This window comes from Cnephaeus nilssonii (assembly GCF_951640355.1).
Source record: "Cnephaeus nilssonii genome assembly, chromosome: 5".
Taxonomy (NCBI): Eukaryota; Metazoa; Chordata; class Mammalia; order Chiroptera; family Vespertilionidae; genus Cnephaeus; species Cnephaeus nilssonii.
The window spans coordinates 60,575,761-60,599,188 of NC_137076.1; the positions used below are offsets into that span (position 1 = coordinate 60,575,761).

The 23,428-nt window shown below is 46.3% G+C and overlaps 1 protein-coding gene across 1 annotated transcript in view; it reads left to right on the forward strand.

The window, feature by feature from the left end:
• Positions 1-22,397, forward strand: part of SETD7 (SET domain containing 7, histone lysine methyltransferase) — a 41,954-nt gene extending 19,557 nt beyond the window's left edge. Inside the window, exons 4-9 of the mRNA XM_079771743.1 lie at positions 498-699; positions 4,064-4,253; positions 8,168-8,249; positions 10,052-10,169; positions 12,347-12,504; positions 16,751-22,397. Of these exons, the coding sequence (XP_079627869.1) occupies positions 498-699; positions 4,064-4,253; positions 8,168-8,249; positions 10,052-10,169; positions 12,347-12,504; positions 16,751-16,931 (931 nt within the window). The 3' untranslated portion in view covers positions 16,932-22,397. The remainder of the gene's footprint in view (positions 1-497; positions 700-4,063; positions 4,254-8,167; positions 8,250-10,051; positions 10,170-12,346; positions 12,505-16,750) is intronic.
• The last annotated feature ends 1,031 nt before the right edge of the window (positions 22,398-23,428 follow it).

Sequence of the window (23,428 nt, forward strand, 5' to 3'; positions counted from 1 at the left end):
GATTGGATACCAATAATGGCAGTCGCTGACAAATACATTAATAATTTAAAACAAACATGTAGACATTAACACATTCTAAACCACATCTGTAATATTAGAGACCACTATATACAAGCCAACTGCAAGACCCTTGAGTCTACCACTCTTGAGGGAAGTGAGGCCTGAGTGGCTTACACGTGGACCAGAATGTCTACGGCCAGGCAATGGTCAGCATCCGGTCTTGGAAACATACTCCGGTGAGGCCTGTTCTCAGTCGCCACCTGTGGCTTCTTTCTTGTCCATCTCCTCCAGCAGAGAAAAAGGAGTGATAGGAACCAGGAGACCGGCAATGCAGTCTCCCGCTCTGTTGCTAATCCTTCGCAGTATTTTCCCTAGCAGTCCGGCAGACTTCAGGAGGATGTGCCGAGTACAGGTCCGTGGTTCTCAGAAGTGATCCTTTCTTTTTGGAGAGTTGAGTCACAGCCTGATGATCCCTTTTGTTCTCCCTTCTCTCACAGCACCCTGGAGGGGTATTACGTGGACGATGCCCTGCAGGGCCAGGGAGTTTACACCTATGAGGACGGGGGAGTTCTCCAGGGCACCTATGTGGACGGAGAGCTCAATGGTCTGGCCCAGGAGTACGACACAGACGGGAGACTGATCTTCAAGGGACAGTATAAGGATAACATTCGGCATGGAGTGTGCTGGATATATTACCCAGTAAGCCCCGTGACTGCTCATTTTGCTGGAAAGTAGCATGCTTTAAGACAAAGCTTTGTCTCTTCTCTTCACAATAAAGAGTCAAATGTATTCTCTACGTCAGAAAATGTGAAGCTGTGAAACTTGAGAGCGAAGCCAAGAGTGTGGGAGCTACGTCCTCTCACTGTTGCTCCCTCTGACTGAGGTTGTTGGCCCTTCCGTCTACTAGGAATTCCTTTTCAGCGTTGTTTTGGAAAAGAGTGATTAATCATGATTAAAGCAAGTTGAGACAAATAGGTTGTATTATATCATGAATAAAGATGAAAATATATTATTTCTTAAAATATTTCTTTGATACAGTATAGAAAGAGATGGTGGAATATTTCGCTGTTGCATTTAATTTTATTCCATTGCTCAGATGTCAGAACTAATCCAGCAATTCCTCATCTTTTTGGAGTTTACTAAAGCAAAAAGATGTGGCCAAATCTCTGGTTGGGAATTAATACTCTTATCTGTTGTTTGCATTTCAAATATCCCATCTGTTGTTGTTGAATTTCCAGAAAATTGTTCAGAAAATAGACCTTAGAAAATATTTTATCTAATGTTTTATTTTGTCCAGAGCTTCAGTCAAAATACATTTTTTTCTTACTCTGAACTCTATCTTCTTATGATTAAAAAGTATTCATAAAAGTTGTCTGTTACATGTGTAAGAAGAAAAGTAGTCCCAGCTAAATATACTTACAGATTTTTGTTCTTAAAATAGAAGTTATGTTCTAGGAACAGGGCATAAGGAAAGAACATGTAAAAAAAAAAGTTTTATAATTACTGAAGCCTTTACACACGCTCTTGGTAGGACCTGCAATAGATCAGAAGTCCTTTAGCTCCTGCCTCGAAGCGGCAGGAAGAGGGATGTGGTAGAGAGACACACTGTCCCGCTTCGGGAGTGGGTAGAGTGAGTATCTTGCTGCCGATGTGACAAGGATTTTTGAAGCCCGGGAAAGTGGGCGCCCTGCATGCGGATGGGTACCAGGAAGACGCAAACTATGGGTTAGCAGATTCTCCCGCTCCCTGTCATTTTACTTGTGACTGTGATCAGTTAAGTCCCTGGGGGACATCAAAGTTGCACTTAGTGAATAGGCCTACCTTACTCCATGCAGTTGCATTTTGAAACCTAAATGTGCAGCTACATTTTAGCCTTATCCCCTTATTAAATGCCAAGAGAAGACTGCCTTCGCAAGGGAGCCCTGGAGAGGGACAAGCTTGCAAACGAACTTGGTTGACAACACTTGCTCTCTCTCTGGTGTCGGTTGGCGGTGGAGGGCGCTAATCCCATCCTGGGCTCTAAGAAATAGGCGTCAGTGGCAGGGATGTGGGCTTTATTACGGCAGCGTGGGATTGGCGATGTGGTATGGGCTTCTGCCTTCCGCTCTGAACTGGGCACGTGGATCCGCTGCAGACAGAGCAGCTAGGAAGCTGTAGGTTTCCCTGGGGGAGCAGGGCCTGCCTGGGGCGCTTCGCCCAGGGGAGGAGGGCTTCATGCTGTTAACCCCTTACCCAACATCAATATGGGTGTCCAAGGGTGTCAGAGAGGAGGAGCCTTTGAGCAACACTCCCTGCCACAGCAGAGAAGAAAGTTCTGGTGACACAGTCCAAGCAGGAGCAAGGGGAGGAGGAAATAATGATTCTCCCTGCAGTATTTATAAGCTCACTCGAAGGACAGTTTCTTTCTTTCAAAATTTTACCTTGGAACAGTGATGCAGGGTTTTTAATTAAAAATTCATAACCCCTTTAGGAAATAAAAATCTCTGCTTTATCATTCCAGGAAAAAATTCACTTGCCTCCAAAACCAGATGCTTAAAGCATTTAAGAGAAAAAAAATGGTGAGACCCTCGCAAGACAGAATAAATAGCAATGTTGGCTTTTATTCATTTCGGCCCGTTCGAAGCACGAACACCCTAACCCCCGTCAGCTCAGTCATCGCTGAAAGCCTGAAGACAGATTTTGCAAAAAGTACCATTCTCGTTATTGCTGGGTTGTTAAGAAGTGACTCGGGGAGGAGAAAGAGCAATTCTATATCCCTGATGCACCTTCTATCCGGGAAAAACGCTTCCAAGTACTGTTCTTTGTATGGAAGTGCTGGGTTCGTTTTTTTTTAATTCATAACCTTTTTTCCCCAAAGAGCAATTAGACTTCAGGGAACTGTACACCATGTACCCGGCACTACTCCCTCCCTCTGGCTCTCGGTAAGAGCAGCATGGGGGTCACACAGAAGTCACCCTACATCACTGACTGTGGGTAGCTGCTCCTAGAAGCTCCGAGTTGGGGAAATAACCCATGTCCTGGCATTACTGTTGTTAAATCAAACCCACCAAGGTCTTAGATTTTCAAAGTCACACCATCAGGACCTTCTGAGTGGCAAAAGAAAAAGGAAGGAAGGAAGGAAGGAAAGGAAGGAAGGAAGGAAGGAAGGAAGGAAGGAAGGAAGGAAGGAAGGAAGGAAGGAAGGAAGGAAGGAAGGAAAGGAAGGGAGAGAAAAAGAAAAAGAAAGAAAACAAAAATCTCTTGCACCTTTAGATTATTTTTTAGATTTTTGGGGTATCCCAGTTCAGTTCTAAAAGTACTTATGGATCACCTACTGTGTCCCTGGCACTTACCAGGATGTAGAGTTCTGACAGCCTCTGCCCTAAAGCGTTTAATGACCCTTAAGAAGGGAGTGAATGGCAGTTAAAGAGGACGCACAGCTGGCTGCTCTGAGAAGGAGGCCCGCGGGAGCCGTAAATAGAGAAGAATGGGGGAAAGACAGTGATGGGGAAGCAAGTGCAATTCCGTTGATCTTTCTTCACTTTTTCTTCTAACTCCAAACGTTACCCAGAAGTCCCTTTACTTACCTCTTAGAAAATGCAGCCAGCTCTTCACTCATGTGCACTAAACTAATTCTTAAGTATTTTGAACTAAAGATTTTCTTAATTGACCAGAAATCCGAAACCCAACGTTGAGGAGATGGTATGGATAGTTAGTAGGTAAGACTCACCACATTTGATAATGGCCCCAAGTAGCACTGAGTTCTATGTCCTTTTATTGCTTGTAGCTAATATTACAAACAAGACATATTTGGTTCTTAGATAACAGACCCAGATGGAGTACCCGTAACTTGTCCCGGATCATCGGGCGCCTCACCCTCTGGCGCTCTAACTCGGATTTGTGCCTTTGTTCTCTGGGGCTGGGTGTGTTTCTCACTCCTGTGAAGAGCTCCGAGTCCTTAGACTGCTAGGGTCCATATTCGCGCTGTTCCCCATGGGAGTGCACAAGAGAAATTTCTTGAAACGCGTGTCACATGGATCAATACTCTTATGTAATTTTTCTGGATTTTGGTTTCTCCCGTCAGGATGGAGGCAGCCTGGTAGGGGAAGTAAACGAAGACGGGGAGATGACTGGAGAGAAGATAGCCTATGTGTACCCGGATGAGAGGACTGCACTGTACGGGAAGTTCATTGACGGAGAGATGCTGGAAGGAAAACTGGCCACCCTGGTGTCTACTGAGGAAGGCAGGCCGCACTTTGACCTGATGCCTGGAAGTAAGTTGAATGGGCCCCAGGTGGGCTGCTCTACTGCCAAAGCAGGTGGTTAGGGCGGGTTTGAGAGAAGTTTGTTTCTTTGTCTGGTCCCCTCGAATGGTGTATTTCCAATCCACGTTAAGTTATAAGAAAAAAAAAGCAGACAAGATAATAAATGTGGGCATTAGTAGGCCTCAATAATCGTTAGGTATTTATGATCTGAAGAGACTCTCTAAAGGAAGGTTGTCAAACATAGAAATTCTAGCATTTTGCATTGAAGTCCAACTTGGGTTGTCTTATATGTATCATTTTTTAATCCTTGTTTTTATTTTAAGTTAAAAATTAAGGCCATCTGAATGCACTGGCCGGGGGAGGGGCGGGGGGGGGGGAGTCTGGATTGGATCTTGGTACAGAAAAAGGACATAAGTGGAAAAACTGGTCAAATCTGAATAAAGCCTGGAGTTTAGTTAATAATAATGTAGCTATGTTGGGGTTTTAACCCTTTGCACTCGCTTGCTTTTTTTCTTGATTCCTTTATTCTACTCGGGATTTAATTTTTTAAATACCCCAGATTTTACAAAGCACGACAGTAGAATAAAAAACTGGAGTTTCTTTTCATACAAACTTATTTATTTGGATTTTTTTATATTTCAAATTATTGATACATTCAATACAATTGGACATACGAGCTGCTACCGATGCTAACCGTGTCGAGTCACACTCGACATCTGAGTGCAAAAGGTTAATTTGGACAAATTTGTACAGGGTAACATTAAAAAAAAAACTAACATTAGGAGAAACAGTGAAGGGCATTGGGAACTCACTGTGCTATCTCTGCAACTTTTCTGTACATTTAAAATCATTCCAAAATCAAAAACACTTTTAAGTGAAACAGTAGTCTTTGAACTTCAGGTTCTAATATCTGTGCTCTTCACATATGTTCTGAAAGAGACAGCATCCTAATGTTTAGAAATGAGGAGACTTGGGCCAGAGGATCCCACCCAATTGGTGATGCAAATTTTAAAACTTCAGAAGTGGCAGCATTTTTAGTGGCAAGATCCTTGAACTTAAGAGTCACTTTATTTGCCAAGAGGGTAAAGGGGGTCAAATATATGGTGATGGGAGGAGACTAGACTTTGGTTGATGAGTTGTAGACCTGAAACTTACATAAAGTTACTAACCAATATTACCCCAATAAATTTAATTTAAAATTTTTATAAAATAATAAATAATGACAATGGGGAAATGTCACCTAATTTGAGTCTTAGCTCCAACATTTACTGTATTATATTCTTGGGGAAGTTATTTTCATTTGTCTTTTCAGAACCTGTTTCTTCATTATAAAATACAGATCTTGGCACCTACCATAACACATCATAATGAAAGGTCTTGTTATTACATTCTTCTTGGTATTAGTAAGAAACAGATTTTGGGAAGCAATAGTGATCATTCTCAGGGGAATGATGGTTTTTCTTAGAACTCGTGGTTGCAAGTAACAAACACCCTCTTCAAACTAACTTAAGGAAAAAAAGGAGGAGGGGGGGAGAAGGAAGGAAAGAAGGGGAGCAGAAGAGGAGGAGGAGGAGGAGGAGGAGGAGGAGGAGGAAGAGGAGGAGGAGGAGGGGGGAGAGGGAGGAAAGTAGTGTTTGCTGGCAAGGTCTGGCAGGCCTCAGCTCTTTAAAGGACTGTTGAACAGTTTGGGTACCAGGAGGGTCAGGAACCAGGGCTGCTTTGCACAGGTCTCTGATGTTATGTTCTGCTACTGTGTTTCTCCTCACTGCCTCGTTCAGCTACATTTACTGAACTGCTGACTGACCCACAGATCTTGGATCTTGTCTTACAGGGTCTAGTGGCCATCTGGCCCAGCAGTTGGGGGAGGTCGAGTAAAATGGAATGCACATCTCTCACCTGATACTTCCGGTCTGCCTCCCCCCTGACCTCACCACCGTACCTTTTCTCCTGAGGCTTCTGTAACCACTGACTGCTTCTGGGTCTCCACTGGGTTCTTGCTGATTTCCTCATTATGCCTCTGGCTGGAACTTCTTCTCTCCATCTCTTCTCTGCTCATAGGAATCCCTGTCCCTGCTAGTTCCTGTTCCAGCTTTAAGTCTTGGCTCATCTCTTAGAATTCATGTTTGTCAAGTGCATGAATGGCTTAGTCAAAGGTCCTAGTGTGAACTGTGGAGGAAAGTAGGAACAGTAAAGGACGCCTTTTGTCCGCCTGGAGCAAAAACCTGTCTAAGGGAGTGGAGGAAAGGATGGCAAGGGATGGAAAAGGTGGCATCGGCTCCTTGAAAGCGGGGAGAGATGTTACTCCTGTCTGTATCGGCACAGCCCCTAACACAGTGTTTCCTATGTGGTTGCACTTGGTCCGTTTGTGATGAAAGTGTTAGTCCAAGGAAAGGAAATGGAAATTCATGAGAGGATACTTGCACAGTGGAACACCTATGCCACAGAAAAGTGGTTGGTGTTTTTTGTTGTTGTTGTTTTTTCCTTTTTAAAACTAACTTCCTTTAATGGAGTGTGTGCTGGTCCGTTACCAGCACGCTCACAGATGTGTGCTCTCAGATACCTGCCTCGGCCTTCCCCTGCCCTGCTTTTCCTGCAGGGTCTGCCCCTTGCAGGCTGCATTTCCCAGGCTCCTGTGCCTCTGGCTTCTGTCTGGGTTTGGCCACAGAGAGTCACTGGCTGGGGACACCAGAGGGAAGGGAGCAGGAGGAAGCCCCCTCTTTCCAGCAGTGTCTTCAGCCGTGTCCTGCCTCCTGATTCCATCTTTCACCAGGAAGGTCCCCAGGGCTCTAGCTTCCTTGGGTTCTAGCTCCAGGAACCCCAGCTCTAGAGCTCCAGGAACCCCAGCTCTAGAGCTCCAGGAACCCCACTCTGCGCTTGTTCCTCTGCCTTAGGGTTGTGGCTTCCTGCTCTTGGCAGTTTCTGGGCGCCACACTGCCGTCTGGCTTCTCAGCTCTTCCACCCTCTGTGTGACCATTTCCCTGAATTCCTCTCTTTCTTTAAAATATGCAAGTGGTCTGCTTCCTGGTTAGACACTGACTGACTGGATTGTTTTCTAGCTTTTAGTTTGAGACATTAATTTGGGTTTTGATTGTATTTAAAACACACACACACACACACACAAAGAGGACCTGGTGACCATTGGGAACTACTAAAGAACTGTTTAATGGAATTATTTGTGATGCCTTAGTGCCTAACATAATTGACTTTGCAGGAGCAAGGCCTCCCGTTCCAAAACGTGTTTCCTTCCTCATTAGCCTTTGGAGCATCATCTGTCTTCACTGGGCTCCGGGAGGATCCTCTGAGGCTAATCCTTTGCCGGGAACCAATGTTAGTTCTAGGACGGCTGTTAATTCTAGGACCATAGTTTCTGGGATAAATTACTAATTGGCTTCTGAACCACTTTAATAGAAATAGGATGACTTTGTAAATGCTTCATCAAAAGCAGTTCTGCTCTTCTTAATTCTGGTGAAGCCAAATGTTTATTTTTAGTGAAGGAGGCGATTGCCAGGACTAGGCGGCTGGATTCTACAGACTGTCTAGTATGAAGAAAACCACAGGAAATTTTTAAAACCATTATCCAATCTGATCTGACCAGAGAGTTCTCAAAATTTCACAACAAAGCATTTTCTTTATTAAAATATTTTCATTACACAAGTATTTTTTAAACTATTGTAATAAAGAAATTTCAAAAGAAAAAATGGCATTTAAGAGATACCTGTGATGGCTATTTATTAACACCTGAAACTAAAACTTAAGAGCAGATCTAAAAACTGTCCACTTATATTGAAGAATTTCATTCTAGTTGGTATAACTTGAATAGCATTTTTTGTTATCTAACTCGTTCCAGTCCCATGGATAGAGAGAAATGTTTTCGATGCTTTCCCCTGACTGTACCTGGCCTGAGATTTTTGTTTGCATTTTAGGTTCCGTGTACCACTTCGACAAGTCGACTTCATCTTGCATTTCTACTAATGCTCTTCTTCCAGATCCGTATGAATCAGAGAGGTAATTTTCTCCTTGTGGTTTTAACGGCCCTGTTTGTGGGAGGTGAAATAGCCCTAGTGATGGGAACCCATGATCTTCTGTGGGTCTCTGCTCAGGCCAAGTTCCTGACTAGGAAAAAAAAAAAAAGTTCATATGTTCTGAGGAAGTGTTTTTATTCTCATTTAGAATCTGTCCCTGTAAGAGATGTCTCCACCCATAAAGCCCAGAACAGCCCATGTGTCTGTCCTAGAAGGAAACCTCTCCACAGAGAGGCACTCGGGCCAGGTAGCCAGCCCCGCCCTGCCCAGGTGTCCCCTTTCTCCCGGCTCTGGTGTCACAATTTGGGCTGCAGCCGCATGCTGGCCCCTCAGAGAGCATTTCACACTCTTTAAAGCTTAGCTTGGCCCAGGACCAGATGCCTTCTTTTCTACTCAGCCCAGCTGAGAGGGTGTGGAACACAACACAATTTATTCACTAAGGGAGAACAGGAGCGAAACGAAGAAAATATAAGAAGCATAAAAGCATTCCAGCCTGTAAATTACAAGTGTCTAGTCTATAAGCTCACTCGCAGAGTGTGAGGTCCTGCTCCATTTCCTGTCTTGTCTAAACTCAGTTTCTAATTCTTGGTATGGCTTCTGGTGCCCTGTTTGGGGTGCGTACTCCCTAGCAACTGGCCAGTTGATGAGTAAGAGCACCATCTGCAGGTGGTTCTCTCCTGGCCTCCCTTTTTGTAAATCTGGCTTACAAAGCATGTTTCCATTCCGTTTCTATTCTGTTCCCATCTCTCAGAAATAAGCCTTTTCCCTGGTTTAACTGACAGGGCTGACCCCACAATGCCATAATGAATGAATGGTCTCTTCCTTGACATGAGGCTCTGGCCCATTTAACAAAGGGAAGGGTTTGGTCTCTTGTTAGCTCAGAAATACAACAGTATATTACCGTATGTATCAGTCTTTTGTATTACTGTCATTGTGATGATGCCGCATACTGATATCCTCAAAACTATCAATGGTTTATGGATGTAAACCTTCTATTTTGCACTCGTGGTTCTATAGGTTGGCTGAGGTTCAGCCACTCTTGACTGGGCTCAACTCAGCTCAGACGGACTAGGCTGGACTCCAGGTTTCAAGCTGGGTTCAGGTCTGTTTCACGTGTCTTCATTCCAAGACTCAGGCTGAAGGAGCAACAGCCCCCTGGCCGTCTTCTTCCTGAGAAGATGATGGAAACTCCGGAAGAGGCTGGCAGGAACTTGCCATGCTCCCTAACACCTGAGACCTGGCATGCAGTCACTTCCGCCCACGTTCCTGCAGAAAGCAGGTCACGGCCAAGCCGTGGGTAGATTTTATTAACTGTTTGTCACACTTCCATATAAAACATTCATCCGGGGACTTAATTAAAAGTCTTTCCCTCCTGTTTAGCTCTGATAAACTTGGGTATAGCTTTAAATAGCTTTGGAAAATGTTTTGTTTTTGTGTGTTTTTTTGTCCAGGAAGAGAGTGAAAATTGACCTTAACTAAAAACATTAAAAAATTTTTAAAACTTATATTAAGCACCGAGTTGCTTTATGAATATATCACAACAATCCTCTTATTAGAGAGCAAATTTTAAACACCAGTCTTAAGAGATGATACATAAGTACCAGTTCTTCAATTTCCAATGCCAGAATATTGTGGTTTAACTTTTCCTTTCTTCCTTCCTCATTGGATTATTATGAACTGATGTCTTGGATTCAGTTGCCATATGATATTTTGGTGGCTGATGTAAGGAGTCCATCAAAGATATCAAGCTTAAAGAATCATTATTTACCTCTTTTTGCTCTTTAGGGTTTATGTTGCCGAATCTCTCATTTCCAGCGCTGGAGAAGGACTGTTTTCAAAGGTCGCAGTGGGACCTAATACTGTTATGTCTTTTTATAATGGAGTCCGCATTACACACCAGGAGGTGAGTGAGGTACAAGTGCAAAATCAACTTGATTGGTTCAAAGGCTTTGTTTCGAACACAGTTAATTTTTTCATTAGTCCCTTTAACTGTAGTATTCACTAGAAATACAAAGGAACAAACAGGCTTTTTTGTAAAATTGATTGGATATTGTCTTAATAGCAGTCTTTGGACTGCTGTAGCAAAAATACAGTAGACTGGGTGGCTTATCAACAGCGTACATTTATTTCTCAAGAGTTCTGGAGGCTCCAGAGTCCAAGATCAAGGTGTGAGCCCACTTCTATGGCGAGCCAGCACGACCATGGCATACTCAGCCCCAGGGCGCCTTATGTGCCGTGCCAGCTCAGCCAGGTTCAGTGAGCCTGAGTCGGGGCAGTGAAGGATTGAGAAAAGACAGACAAGAGAATGAAAGCCGGGTTCTCGGTGGGACGCTGTCCTCTCTTACAGAGAGCCTCTCTGATGGAGAGCTAGCGACAGCGCCACGGACTATAAGCCGTGTCTTTATTTTATAGCCAGATTCCTCGAGGCAAACGTAAGGGCGTGGTCGAGATGTTTACAACATTCTCATGGGTTTTGATCCTATTCAATTACATGCACCTGAACTCTATCAAGCCCACAGCACTCAGACACGTGGGGCCACGTGTTCGGACCATAGGTTCAAGTTTACAATTACAGCTGTTGGCTATAATTGTGCTGGGAGGGCTCTGCCCTCCAAGCTGGGACTTGCACGTGGCCATGAGAGGACTGTGCCCTCTCATCAGTCCGAGGCTTGAACCTGTCCAAACACTGTGGCCACTCTCCACACACTTCCTGGTTCCTAGAAGGCCCTCTTTTTTCTGTAACCTCACATGGCAGGAAGGACGATGGAGCTCTCTGGGGTCTTGTATAAGGGCACTAATCCCATTCCTGAAGGCTCTGCCTGCCCTCATGACCTAATTACCTCCTAATACCATCACATTGGGGGATTAGACTTCAATGAATTTGGGGGGACAACAAAACTTTCAGATACAGCAGATATTTTCTTATATTGAGCCTTAATGTTATTTTTTTTTAACTCCACAACTATTTTATAGAAAGTGGGATGTGTCAATAAGATAGTAATTGCTTCGACCTGGACTATACCCAGTGTCTGAAAAATTGCGGTCCATTTGGACTCTGTCAGAATCTAATTTCTGACCTTGGGCAGGGTGCTTTGTACGTAGACACCCCCTACTTCTATTTGTGCAGAAGCCATACAGTCGCCTACGTCTAGCCAGGAAGGGTTCTACTGCCCCCCGCCCTCCAAAAAAATTTAAAAATAAAAAGTTAAAGAGGTGAATCACCTCCTTTAAGACACAATCTTTGATATATTTCCCAGATTTCATATTGTTTGTTCTTATTTCTCCACTTTACAATTAACTTCCTTAAGTATCTCCCTAAAGACAAAAAGTTTAATGCTCTTAGCACAGCCTGTACTCTACATCCTGACTTGGATTAAGCGTATGGGACTTAAGCTCTTACTGGTGGAGAGGTGCCCCCTTGAAAGAAGGCTTCAAGAGGCTCCAACTCTGCTTTGTTTGGGCTACTTAAAAAAACAAATGGTTGTGTAAAAACGTGAGTTTGATGCTGGTGGGCTTTTGAGGGAACAGGTTTCAACATGCCGTGAAAAAATAAACAACCTAGGAACATCTGGTCATATTTATGTGTCTTTGTAATGGACTTTCCATCCTTCTTTTCATATAAGATAAGGAGAAATCAATAAATAATAAGTTGAGCTCCCTGGTGATGGCCACGAATGCCTTTTGCACCATCAGCAGCAGAGCAATGCCTTAGGCCAGCGGTCGGCAAACCGCGGCTCGCGAGCCACATGCAGCTCTTTGGCCCCTTGAGTGTTCTAATGCCACTTCTTCAAAATGGACTCGCCCAGGCCGAAAACCGACTTCTGTGCATGGGCCACGAAGTTTCAATCGCACTGTACGTGCGTGCCCACACGTGGTATTTTGTGGAAGAGCCACACTCAAGGGGCCAAAGAGCCGCATGTGGCTCGTGAGCTGCGGTTTGCCGACCACTGCCTTAGGCTCTTTTCATGTTCCTGGCACTCAAACCAGGAAGTTTCAGGGCAAGTGAGTCAATATCTCTGACCTCCTCTGAGCTTTGGGGAGAAAGGTCCTCTCTCATGCTTACTTGCGTGGTTTTTGCAGGTTGACAGCAGGGACTGGGCCCTCAATGGGAACACCCTCTCCCTTGATGAAGAAACGGTCATCGACGTGCCTGAGCCCTACAACCACGTGTCCAAGTACTGTGCCTCCTTGGGACACAAGGCAAATCACTCCTTCACGCCAAACTGCATCTACGACATGTGAGTATGACCCCCGGCTGCTGGGCGCTCTGCGCCTCGGGCCCTGAGACAGGGGAGGGCATGTCAGAGGTGTGCCCAGCCCCAGAGCAGGCTGCTCCCTCCGAATACCCGAGGGTTCCCTGCCCGGAGCCTCACGGTTCTGACTTGAAACTCAGAATCTAGACAACACCACCCTTTGGCCTGGGCCGGCAAAGAAATGGAAAGAGCTTTGAAGAGGAGGAAGGCTACGGAAATACTGTATTTAGTAGTTGCTGTTTCACAGTAGCTTTTTTGCCCTTCATTGTCTCATTCTGGAAAATTGAGGAGAGTGTTATTTGAAATAATAGTAAAAATTGAAATTACTCTGCATAACGGAGAGTAGGGAATGCTTTCATGATGTGAAAGGAAGGAGGAGAGACTCCTAAGCGCAGGGCACGCATGAGGTCTCGGTGTTGTAAAAGACCTATAAAATCAGAGTCCCTATTATTTGACAATAAAGAGGAATAAAGTATTGACGAATGCTATGACATGGACGAGCCTTGAAAACATTATGCCAAGTACAAGAAGCCAGTCATGAAAGACCATTTACATGAATTGTCCAGTAGGGCCAAATTCCTAGAGACCAGATGCAGATCAGTGGTTGCCCAGAGCTGGGAGCAGTGGGGAGAATTGGGGGTTGAAAATGGGGGAGCTTTTTAAAAATTTGATAGTGGTGATGGGTGCTCCACTAAAAACCACTGCACTGTATACGTTAAATGGGTGAATTTTATGATATGTGAATTATATCTCAACAAAGTCGTTGTTGTTTTTTAAATCAAATAATCCTACCTTCCTCTTGGGGTTTGACTCTCTTCTTCCAGCTGCTCAGTGAGCCTCTTCTTGGAAACCTCTGTTGGCGGGGAGCTTGCTGTTCTCCACAAAGGTGGCTGTCGGGACAAACAGATATTCTGAAATTAGTTTTGGGGCTCTCTGAATGAATTTGATTTTATTTTTTGAGCCCAAATAGGTTTCCCTGTAACATCCAGCTCTTGGCCCTAACCGGCTCCCTTTCTTTCTGGTGCACCATGTCAATCTCTCCTTCACATAGTAGCCTTACAAATATTTCAGTAGTTTTATGTTCCCCCTGAATGTTCTCTTCCCAGAGTCAAGTATCTCAGACTGTTCCTTAAAGGGTACAGTTGGGATTCTTTGTACCGTCGTCACTGCTGTCCTTGGCTCAGCGTGAGAATGGCAGCTCTTCCTGGGAGCCGGGGCGCCCGCCACGCAGCCTTCCTGCTCCGCTGTAGCTTGCAGGCAGTCCCTCGGCCCTCAGGCTTGTTAACGTTAGCGGGGTCTGATCACGTGCATTTAACCTACAGGAAAATTGCCAGGATTTGACTGTCCCTTCTTGCATCCCTGAGACGGCTTAAAAATTGTTCTGGCTGGGACTTGCTTTCCTTGGCAGTCAGCAACAAGTACTGAAGCTACAACTTCTTCTTAAAGGGCAGATAGAAACGGCAATGTGTGTGTCATGTGAAATGAAACTGACACTCTTATTAACTCCAAGGCTTTCGCCGCCAATGTAATTAGGCCAAAGCATCGTTCCAAGCTGCACACGGCTTAACAACAACCCTTTAAAGCAGTGGTAACAACGATAATAAATGCTACTTAGACTGCTGTTTTAAAACAAATCAGTTCTGTGATTTCACTGCAAAGATTATTTTTTTCACCAAAAAGAAGAGAGAACAGGAGACAAGAGAAGGAACCATTTGTGCAAAATCAAGTCCCTGTATTCTTCAGGGTTATTTTTTCAAGCCCGATGTGACCAATTAGTTATTTGGGGCAATGGGGAGACTCCCTGAAGAACAATCAAATATAAAAGTCAGACACCAATCCATGGCATTCATTTGTTTCTAAACTCAGTGGCATTGTTATGCACACTCGACACAAACAAAACGACGCCTCTGTAAGCTGTTTTACCCATAGTCGGGTACAGAATGCCCAATGGACAGTCAAGAACTACTTTTCTAGCTATAAGTACAGGTGACATGTCGAGAAGGGGCCAAGCGGCCTTGTGCAGCTAACGTTTATCGCCACTTCCTCCAGGTCAGTGGGTCCTCCCAGGAACTGGGTGGGGCAACCTCAGTCACTGTCCCAGATCCCGGACAGGAGCCGCAGTCCTCTGGGTCAAAGGAGTTAAGAGTTCTTGTCCGTTGTGTTTTAGTACCATCTTGAAGAGCCAGCAGCTGAAGCTGAGTTCTTTCTTTTCAGTCTGTCCATGTTCTACTCTAAAAATAAGGATGGTGAGCAGCAAAGTGAAAAGAGGATTGCAAGAGAAGTCAGAGCTGCTCACGGGATTTTTTTCCTGCACCAGAACATTAACTAGAACTCCATTTCAGGAGTATTATTTTTTAAAATATTTTAATTTGAGACAGAGTTGTGATTTTAATAAGGAATTCCTGAATCCCTTGTCCAGGGGTCTGCTCTGTGAGGGAGCACAACCTGAGAATTCTGTGCGTGTGCACACGCTTATGCACATCACATGCTCTCACACGTGCACAGATTCTTACGCACATGCACAGGCTCTCACATGTGCATGCTCTCACACGTGCAGAGGCTCCCACATGTGCATAGGCTCCCACACGTGCACGGGCTCTCACACATGCACGGGCTCTCATGCGTGCACACTCTCACACGTGCACAGGCTCTCACTCATGCACGGGCTCTCACACGTGCACACTCTCAAACGTGCACGGGCTCTCACACGTTCACGGGCTCTCACACGTGCACACTCTCAATCGTGCACGGGCTCTCACACGTGCACGGGCTCTCATGCGTGCACACTCTCACACGTGCACAGGCTCTCACTCATGCACGGGCTCTCACACGTGCACACTCTCACACGTGCACGGGCTCTCACACGTGCACACTCTCAATCGTGCACGGGCTCACCATAGTAACTAATATTAGTTGAGTCCTCACTTTGTGCCAGGCACTGTGAGGTGCTTTAAATGTGACCCTGTTTTGTCACAACAACCACTCATGTCGGATAAGGATCACTGCACGTGAGGAAAGTGAGATTCAGAGGTAGAGCTGAGCTATCCAAGAGGAGGCACCATCATCTGTGGAACCAGGACTCACATTACAGTTTTCTGACCCCCAACTCAAATGTGCTTTTCGGAAAACATGACCCCTGAGTTGGATAAAAGTAGGGGACCCCTCGAATGAGGTTGACATTGGTCCTTTTAACCACACACATGATGCCCTTAAGCCACAGCCACACTCCATTCCCATCACCGACAGAAGGAACCAGCCAAGGACATAACCATGACCCGTGTGCCATTCTGACTGTAGGCCTGGAAACTTCTCCTTCGATGTCGCGATGCCCTTTGCTCAAAATGTGGCGGTAAATGCAGGAGGCTTCTGACCAGATGCATATAAACACAGCCCATTTCTTTTTGGCTGTGCCTCACACACGCCCGTTTTGGGTTTCGGCGGCTGTTTCGGGAGTCCATTGCCTATTTATTTCCTGTCCTGAAGGGAGCTGGCAGGTGAGCTGGGCGGGAGCCGTGGCAGAGGAACGTGATACGGCGAGTCCTGCCTCTGCTTCTGTGGGACTCCGTCCGTCTGGGATGAGAGGCTGCCCCTCGCGGCGGCTCTCCGGGGAACTGTGACACAGCATGGCAGGGAGGCCAGCTCTCCCGCCCAGAGACATCCTCATCTACACGTTTGCTAGAAAAGAATACGTCCTCTATCTGTACAGAGCTTTTCGCTTTGGGACATGCACAGGGCTCTTTCTTACACCTCCCAATGCCCTGGTCAAGCCGCCCCTGCCCTCCGCCAGGCACAGCCAGGCAATCCGATGGTACAGGCCAGATGAGCTGAAATGCGGGCGGGCTGCACTGGGTTTGATTCCTCATTAAGGACAGACTTTTGTTGTTGACCGTGAGTGCTGGTTTATAAGTACGGAGTGCCAAATATCCTCAAAAAGGAGGATAGAGCAGTGCTTCGGAAACTTTCACGTGGCTGGGAATCATCTGGAAACTTCTTTGATGTCTCAGTGCATGCCTTTGTTCAAAATGAGACAGTAAATGCAGGTGCCAACCCAGCAGGTCTCCATGGGGCTGAGGTTCCCCTGTTAGCGCCTCCTGGGTGATCTGGGGACCCCACGTTGAGGACCTACATGTGGTGTCCGGGGGGAGCACGTGGGAGATTCCGCATCCGCCCCCACCCCCCAGCCTTTGCTTCTAACCTGCCTGGGAATGACTGTGCACATCTTGACGTCTAGGTTTGTCCACCCCCGTTTCGGGCCCATCAAATGCATCCGCACGCTCCGAGCAGTGGAGGCCGACGAGGAGCTCACCGTGGCCTACGGCTATGACCACAGCCCCCCGGGGAAGAGTGGGCCCGAAGCCCCCGAGTGGTACCAGGTGGAGCTGAAGGCCTTCCAGGCCACCCAGCAGAAGTGAAGGGCCAGGCCCGGGGCTCCAGAGGCCCGGGAGAGAAACTTGGATCTATGCACTATGTTCATCAACTACGGGACAACCAGGGACTGCTCGTGCTGTGACGTCACACATCCTCTCACTCTGCGGTTCGCAACCACCACCTTCTCGCATACTAACTAGGTTTGACTGTATTACTCATACCAGATTTAAAATTAGCTAGCCTTGCAGCAGCGTCCTACTGAGAGGCATTGTGGAGCACTTGACATAGACAGCAGGGGGTTCTTGGGTGGTTCAGGTCTAAATCTGGACCACATTCAGAGATGCCAAATGATTAGACTGAAAAAGGGAAAGGGGGTTTTTGTGTCGTTTTTACTCAGTGGTTTTTCCATGATGTTTTTTTCCTATGGCCCAAGCAACGTGTGCTGTCATCACGCCTGCAGATGGGCCATATGGAGGATAGAGAATTACTACATTTTTATTCTCTAAATGTAGTATAATTTGCCTTTTAACCTTTGATCTGTATCTTGCAATAGAATGGCTTTGTTTTTTTCCCCTAGCGAACAGAACCCCACCTTTGAGTCATTTCACCCCTCAGTCCTGTTCCCTTAGATACCTTTCACAAGGGAAAACTCCCAAATGGATTTTGTGTCAGTGCCAGTGTGTAGGTCTCTCTGGCTCTTTCTATATCATCGTTTCATTATTATGTCCTAATATTAAAGAACTGGCTCATAGAGCCGGGGTATTATTATAGAATTATTATTCTCGCATGTAAACAAAGATATCTTTGCATTAAGATGTGAGAAGAAAGAGTTTACTTTGTTTGCATTAAGTTATGGAAGAGTTGTAATATATACATATATATTTTTTAAGAAAGCAGAGAGGGAAATTAGTATTTCTAAGCAGTAACTGTGGCAATTTTGCAATATCTTCAATAGCGTTAGTGATTCTTTTCTCTGGGCACACACATTAAATGTACATAACAGAGCAGTCCGGCTTGTGGCACGGTGCACTGAATTCAGAAGTCAAATGGCAAGCTCGAATTCTAACACAGAATTCACAGGTTGTCTTGGTTTGGTTTGTTTTTTAATCGCCACTATTAAGAGAGACATACTGATCACTAGGTACAAATCAACCCTTAATGCTAAAACTCTTCATCATTGTAATTTCAAAGCACTTAACCTGCTTCAGAGCATTGTGAATTAAGAATAACACCTGTATAGTTTTAAAGCAATGATATCAATAGCATTTCAGCCTTTTTGCAAGCCATGTGTAATCACGACTGCAGAAATGAGAAGAAAAAAAAAACACCTGTTTTTAGTTTAGCTAATTAGGTATATCACATAACTGGGATTGCTCTGACTGAATTCGGAGAGTTTGGGGTTTTTGTGTCAGCTAGGTCTTCCCTCGACGCCCCCATAGGGTGGCTGGGAGGTCTGCCGAGCGGCAGTGACTCGACCGGCAGTTGTCACCTGACCATTTGGGTCCCGAAAGCTGCATGTGGCTGGTAGTGAGCTCTGGCTGAGGAGAGCGGGTTTGCTGGGAGGAGGACAAGAGCAAAGAAGCCAGCAGAAGACAGTCTGATAGTCCTTGTCCGTTACGCATTGCTCTCAGGAAGAACTGCACAGATGTGCCTGACCCAGGCTCTCAGCCTTCCGTGCAGGCAGCCCCTGGGCACGGGACTCAGCCCTCCAGACGGTGACAAAAGCCGCGCTTCCTCTTGTGTGCGAGGCCAGGCTTGCGGGAGCTCCCCTCCCCGGCAGGGCCGGAGCAGCTGGGCGGCACGGTTTCAGGGAGATAGGCTGATGGTCCGCACGGGAGAGGTCTCAGGGCTGCCAGAAAGATGCCCCACAGAGGACCGAAGAGAGCCTTTAGATTCAAAGGCACCAGGATAGGATCGCTTCTATTCTGCGGGAAGAGGCCGTTCTGTGAACTGTGACCGGCCGGCAGCCGTGGGACTTGTGCTCTGACAGGTGCTTTCCTTCCGACGGGTCCCCACGCGAGGGGGTGTCAGCGGGAGAAAGGTGGCTTTAAGGAACCCCAGAGGGTTGTGCTGTGGAGTCAGGTCAGGGAGGGAGGCCAGGGAGAGGGTGGCGGGGTCACACCTCCGAGGCAGCCACACACTGAAGGATTTCATTCCTGAGGCTGCAAGGGGGTATAATTTCTGTCCTCCTGGGCTACTCTAATTACCCCATGCAAATGGAATTTTTCTTCTTCTTTTTCTTTTCTTATGACAAAAGGGACTGAAGAGTTGTGAGTAGTGACTAACCCACCCGTTCATTAGGTGTGGGACGGTAACACTCTGCACCGACAGCCAGCGGGGAAACAAAGCCAGGGGGCCTCTCTCCGTCTCCCTCCCCCCCGCCCCTCGGTGTCTGCGGCTCTTCTCCTCCTTCCTCTTTCTCCCTCGTCTGTGACCAGGCCTGGGTGTCTGTGCGCCCCTACACCCCCAGCCGACCTCCCGCTCTCTGCCTCTCTCTCCTCTGTGCTCGCAGCTCCTCCCTCGGGGTCTCTCTGGCTCCGAGCACCCTCTGTTCCGACCCGCCCCGTCTGTCTTTCCCTCTGTGTGGCCCTCTCTTCATGGACTCTGTGTCCCCTCTGGCTCTGTCGCTCACCCTGCCACACACATACACCACACACCCACCACGCACACACACAGTCCCAGATGTGAGGCTTTGTCACAGGGTAGAACGGGGAGGTTGGGGTTCACTGCGACCTGGAGGTAGGAAAAGAAGCCGAGGGAGTTGACAGTCCCTAAGGAAGTAACCGGTGGGTAAGCGAGGGTTGTTCCTGGTTGGAGCCGAGTCTGAGGGGAAAGCCTGCCGAATCCTTACACCCGCTGCGGGAGGAAATGGGTCAGGGAGCCTCAGCGTCATAATCACAGCAGGAATGGGGAAGAGTCCATGTTGTGGGGAACAAAGAAGTCACTTTTTGCTCACCCCGAAACCGGCGGGTGCCCGTGGGTGTGCAGCCCGCCAGGTCACCAGGGGATTCTCTCAGAGCCTCTCAGTCTAGCCCCTGCATGACCAGAACTTTCCTTAGCAGCTTTTCTGTGATGAAATATTATCTTGTGTTACTTAGGAATAGGAACTAATCTGTGGGAGTATGTCCCCAAATGGACATTGGGACAGACTGACAAAAACAACTGTAAGAGCTGAATTTCCGACGCAAAGAAATGACGAGATTACAAGCAGCAGGCCCGGAAGGCTTGAGTTCTGTAGGGCCCGTTCTTAGGTTCACGGCTTCCTCCCTGGTCCGCCTGAGCAACTGAGAGGGAATTCCTTACCCAAGGCCTCTGTGAACCTGCCAGGGGCTGGGCAAAGCTTCTCTGCCCTCTGGGGGTTCTTCACGCTTGAAAAAACCATTTTCTTCCCACCAGCCATCTGAACAGGCCCAGGTGGAGGCCAAGGGTAACCATCCCGACGTGCAGCTCTAACTATTACAATGGCAGGAGCTGTGAACGGTGAATTCTAGGGTTGTCTTCCCAAGTGAGACAGACGTGGCACTTTAGTACCTTTCCTTTAACAGAGAAAAGTTTAAGTCACTCAACTGCAAAGTGCATTTACGATCTTCCAAGAAGGTAAAGTTTTGTTTTGCTTTGTTTTAAAACAGTTGCCTCACGTTTCTGTCTTAAGAGCAGTGATTTAGAATCCGGACATTTTTCCTTTTAGAAAAACGAGCAAAACGATGTTGCAAGACTGATGGTTGTGATGTTTCTTTGCCACAGATCAAAGGTTCAAAAAATATATTAAATCTACGTCTACTGGAGGCACCTTGGTAGATTGGGGGTTTGTTTTTTCTTTGATCTTCCCCTTCAGGAATTGGAGCCTCGGTGTACCTTTTTTACTTTAAAAATTCTAAATTTTAATAGTTTTGTTTTGGCAAATGTGTGCATATGGATTCAGAGCAATGAAATGATTTCAAGCCATACAACCACCAGGGTGGAAACCCTTTTCACAAATTTTAATGTGTTTGTATGTAAATAGATGTTTGTATGAAATATTTTCATGGTAGAATGAATATATTTAAATGAAGTTGAATTATTCCAGTGCTGTTTAAACAAATTACAAAATTTTTGGTGAGATTTATCTGAGTCTATTGAGATACAATGCAGATCAATTTTGATTTTTAAAAAATCAAAAGCCTACAAATAACTCTGACCCGAGGCAGCTTCCCAGCGTGGTTGCACCTGATGTGGAGAGAGCTTGTAGGCTTCCCCAGTGCCTCCGCCGCTTCCTGGTGTAAGTTAGGTGCTCGTGGAGGGGTGTCCACCCTTCAGTGACCTCGCTCCTGGCCTCCGGGGCCTGCGGGTGAGTTCGAGGCATTAGAGACGCCGGTGCATTTTATCCAGAGCACAATTTCTTTGCAGGGCAGCAGAATCAGAAGCCAGACGTGGCCGTGCGCACCTCAGAACGGGGTTTTCCGGCCACCACCCACCGCCACCCTTACTGCCTAGTCACACATGTCAGGGAGGCTGCCCTCAGTGGAGTTGGGGTTCAGACCCCGGGGTGGGACTTCACGGTGTTGCTAGCAGTGCCTGCCTCCTGGCCTCCCCCTCGCAGAGAGGAAGGAGGAGGGCGCAGCTGGCCAGGGGCCCATTTCTCAGCACAGAACATTTCCTGTCTCAGCTCTGGGAGACTATGCACGTTAGCACCAAACTTCCAACCAGAGAGAGACGTCCTCGGATAACGCCAATCCTTGCTTCCTCCGTCTGTGACTTCGAGACCAAGACCAATCACACCCCTGGGATACCCCTCCCAGCTCTCCTGACGCTTATGTTACTAAAACACTCCTTTATAATGATTTGCAACTTGAGTGGGGGTTTTCTTTTTTCTGCTTTGGTCCTGGATATAATGACATGATCAATTTTATGAAAAAATTTCACTGTGTATACTAGCAATATGTCCACACACGCCACTGTATCTTAACATTGGCTTGGTTACCTTTTGGGTCACTGTAATTAATCTCGATTCATGGACTAGGAAATACAGGGACTACGTAATGCCTGCTTATCGCAGAAGAAATTAGGTTCATGGTTCTGAGCTCCCTACTTCAAACGTTTTTCCTCCTGGTTTTTCTACCTTCTCTTTTTATTCTGAAATGCATTTATGAGGTTGTGAGGTATGTTTACGGATTGGAAGCCAGGGGTACGCTTTCAGCATTTATTGCAACCAAAAGTTAACCCCACCACAGTTAATGAGCATCTTTGACTGGTCTTCTGTGGAATTTGAACTAAATCTATGAGCCTTATTCAATATCTATAATTCTATGGTTTTTTAAAATTATGGGGAATTAATGAAAGATGTTTACATGAATAATGTTTGCCCTTACTGTGTTATGAATGAGTTTTTTTGTAGTGTGTCTGGGTGCATGTGCAAGAGAGTAGGAAAAATGTTTCTGAAACAAAACTTGACAAATATTTGTAATGAAAAGTAAATTTAAAGATTGCTATAATTGCGCTATAGAAACAATGCAAGTATTAAACAAAATATACAATCATTGTCATTGTCTTCCTTTGGTCGTCAAGGGCAGAAAGGGAATGACGGTTTTCCTATCACCCATCCAACTATATATTTCGACTACTAAGCAAACTTTACATTTTAAGTTGTTTAAAAATATTATTAACCATTTTCAAAGCATTGTGGCAGGACCTGAGGAGGAGTATGGAAAGATTAGAGTTTGTGGTATATTTGTCATGACTCCACGTACACCCATAAATCCAGAAAGCTTAGCAAGATCAACCCAGAGCATCTCTGATTGATGACGTAAGTGTTAAGGGTATTGAACGTAAATGAGATGATCAGGGAACCGACCTGGCCGGTGGGAATACAAAACAAACACACCTGCCCTCACTGGTCCCCCTTCTCTGCACCTGGGGAAGCCAACAGGTCACGCCAGGCTGCGTGCCACACATTGTCGATGGCTGGTTGAGCGAACCATCTAGGTGGCCTCCCTCAGATGCCCGGCTTTGGGGTTCCTGCAAGTGTATCTTACCGGGTGCACACAAAGCATTCTCCAAATAGTTCACGTGAGAATGACACTCTCGTTTTTTTTAAATCGTGTTCTTAGTTTGCTCATTCATTCAAGACACATTTCTCAAGCTTTACCACCTAGCAGTCCCTATTCCAGGCCATTAACAAATCAGTGCACAAAAGCAGAGTCCCAACCAGCCAAGAAATGACGTATGTGACAGGGAAGTGCTGTGGAACAAGAAGGGGGGCGGGGGGGTAAGGAGTGTTGGGAGAGGGCTGTAGGGGTGAGATTGGGAGACCTCACTGAGAGGGGAGAGCCCAAGCTGAAGGAGAAGAAGGAGGGAAAAGTTCTGGGTCCAGGAGGAGCTGTGAGGAGCCAAACCCTGAGTGGGGAGCTGCGTAGAGTGTCCCAGAACAGGGAGGCCAGGGAGGCAGAGTCTATATGGCCCCCAAAGCCTTCTTAAGGACTTTGTTTTTAACTCAGATGTGATGGGAGGTCAACCAATGATGTAAGATACTAAACAGCTCAGCTGGCGTGGCCCAATGGTTGAG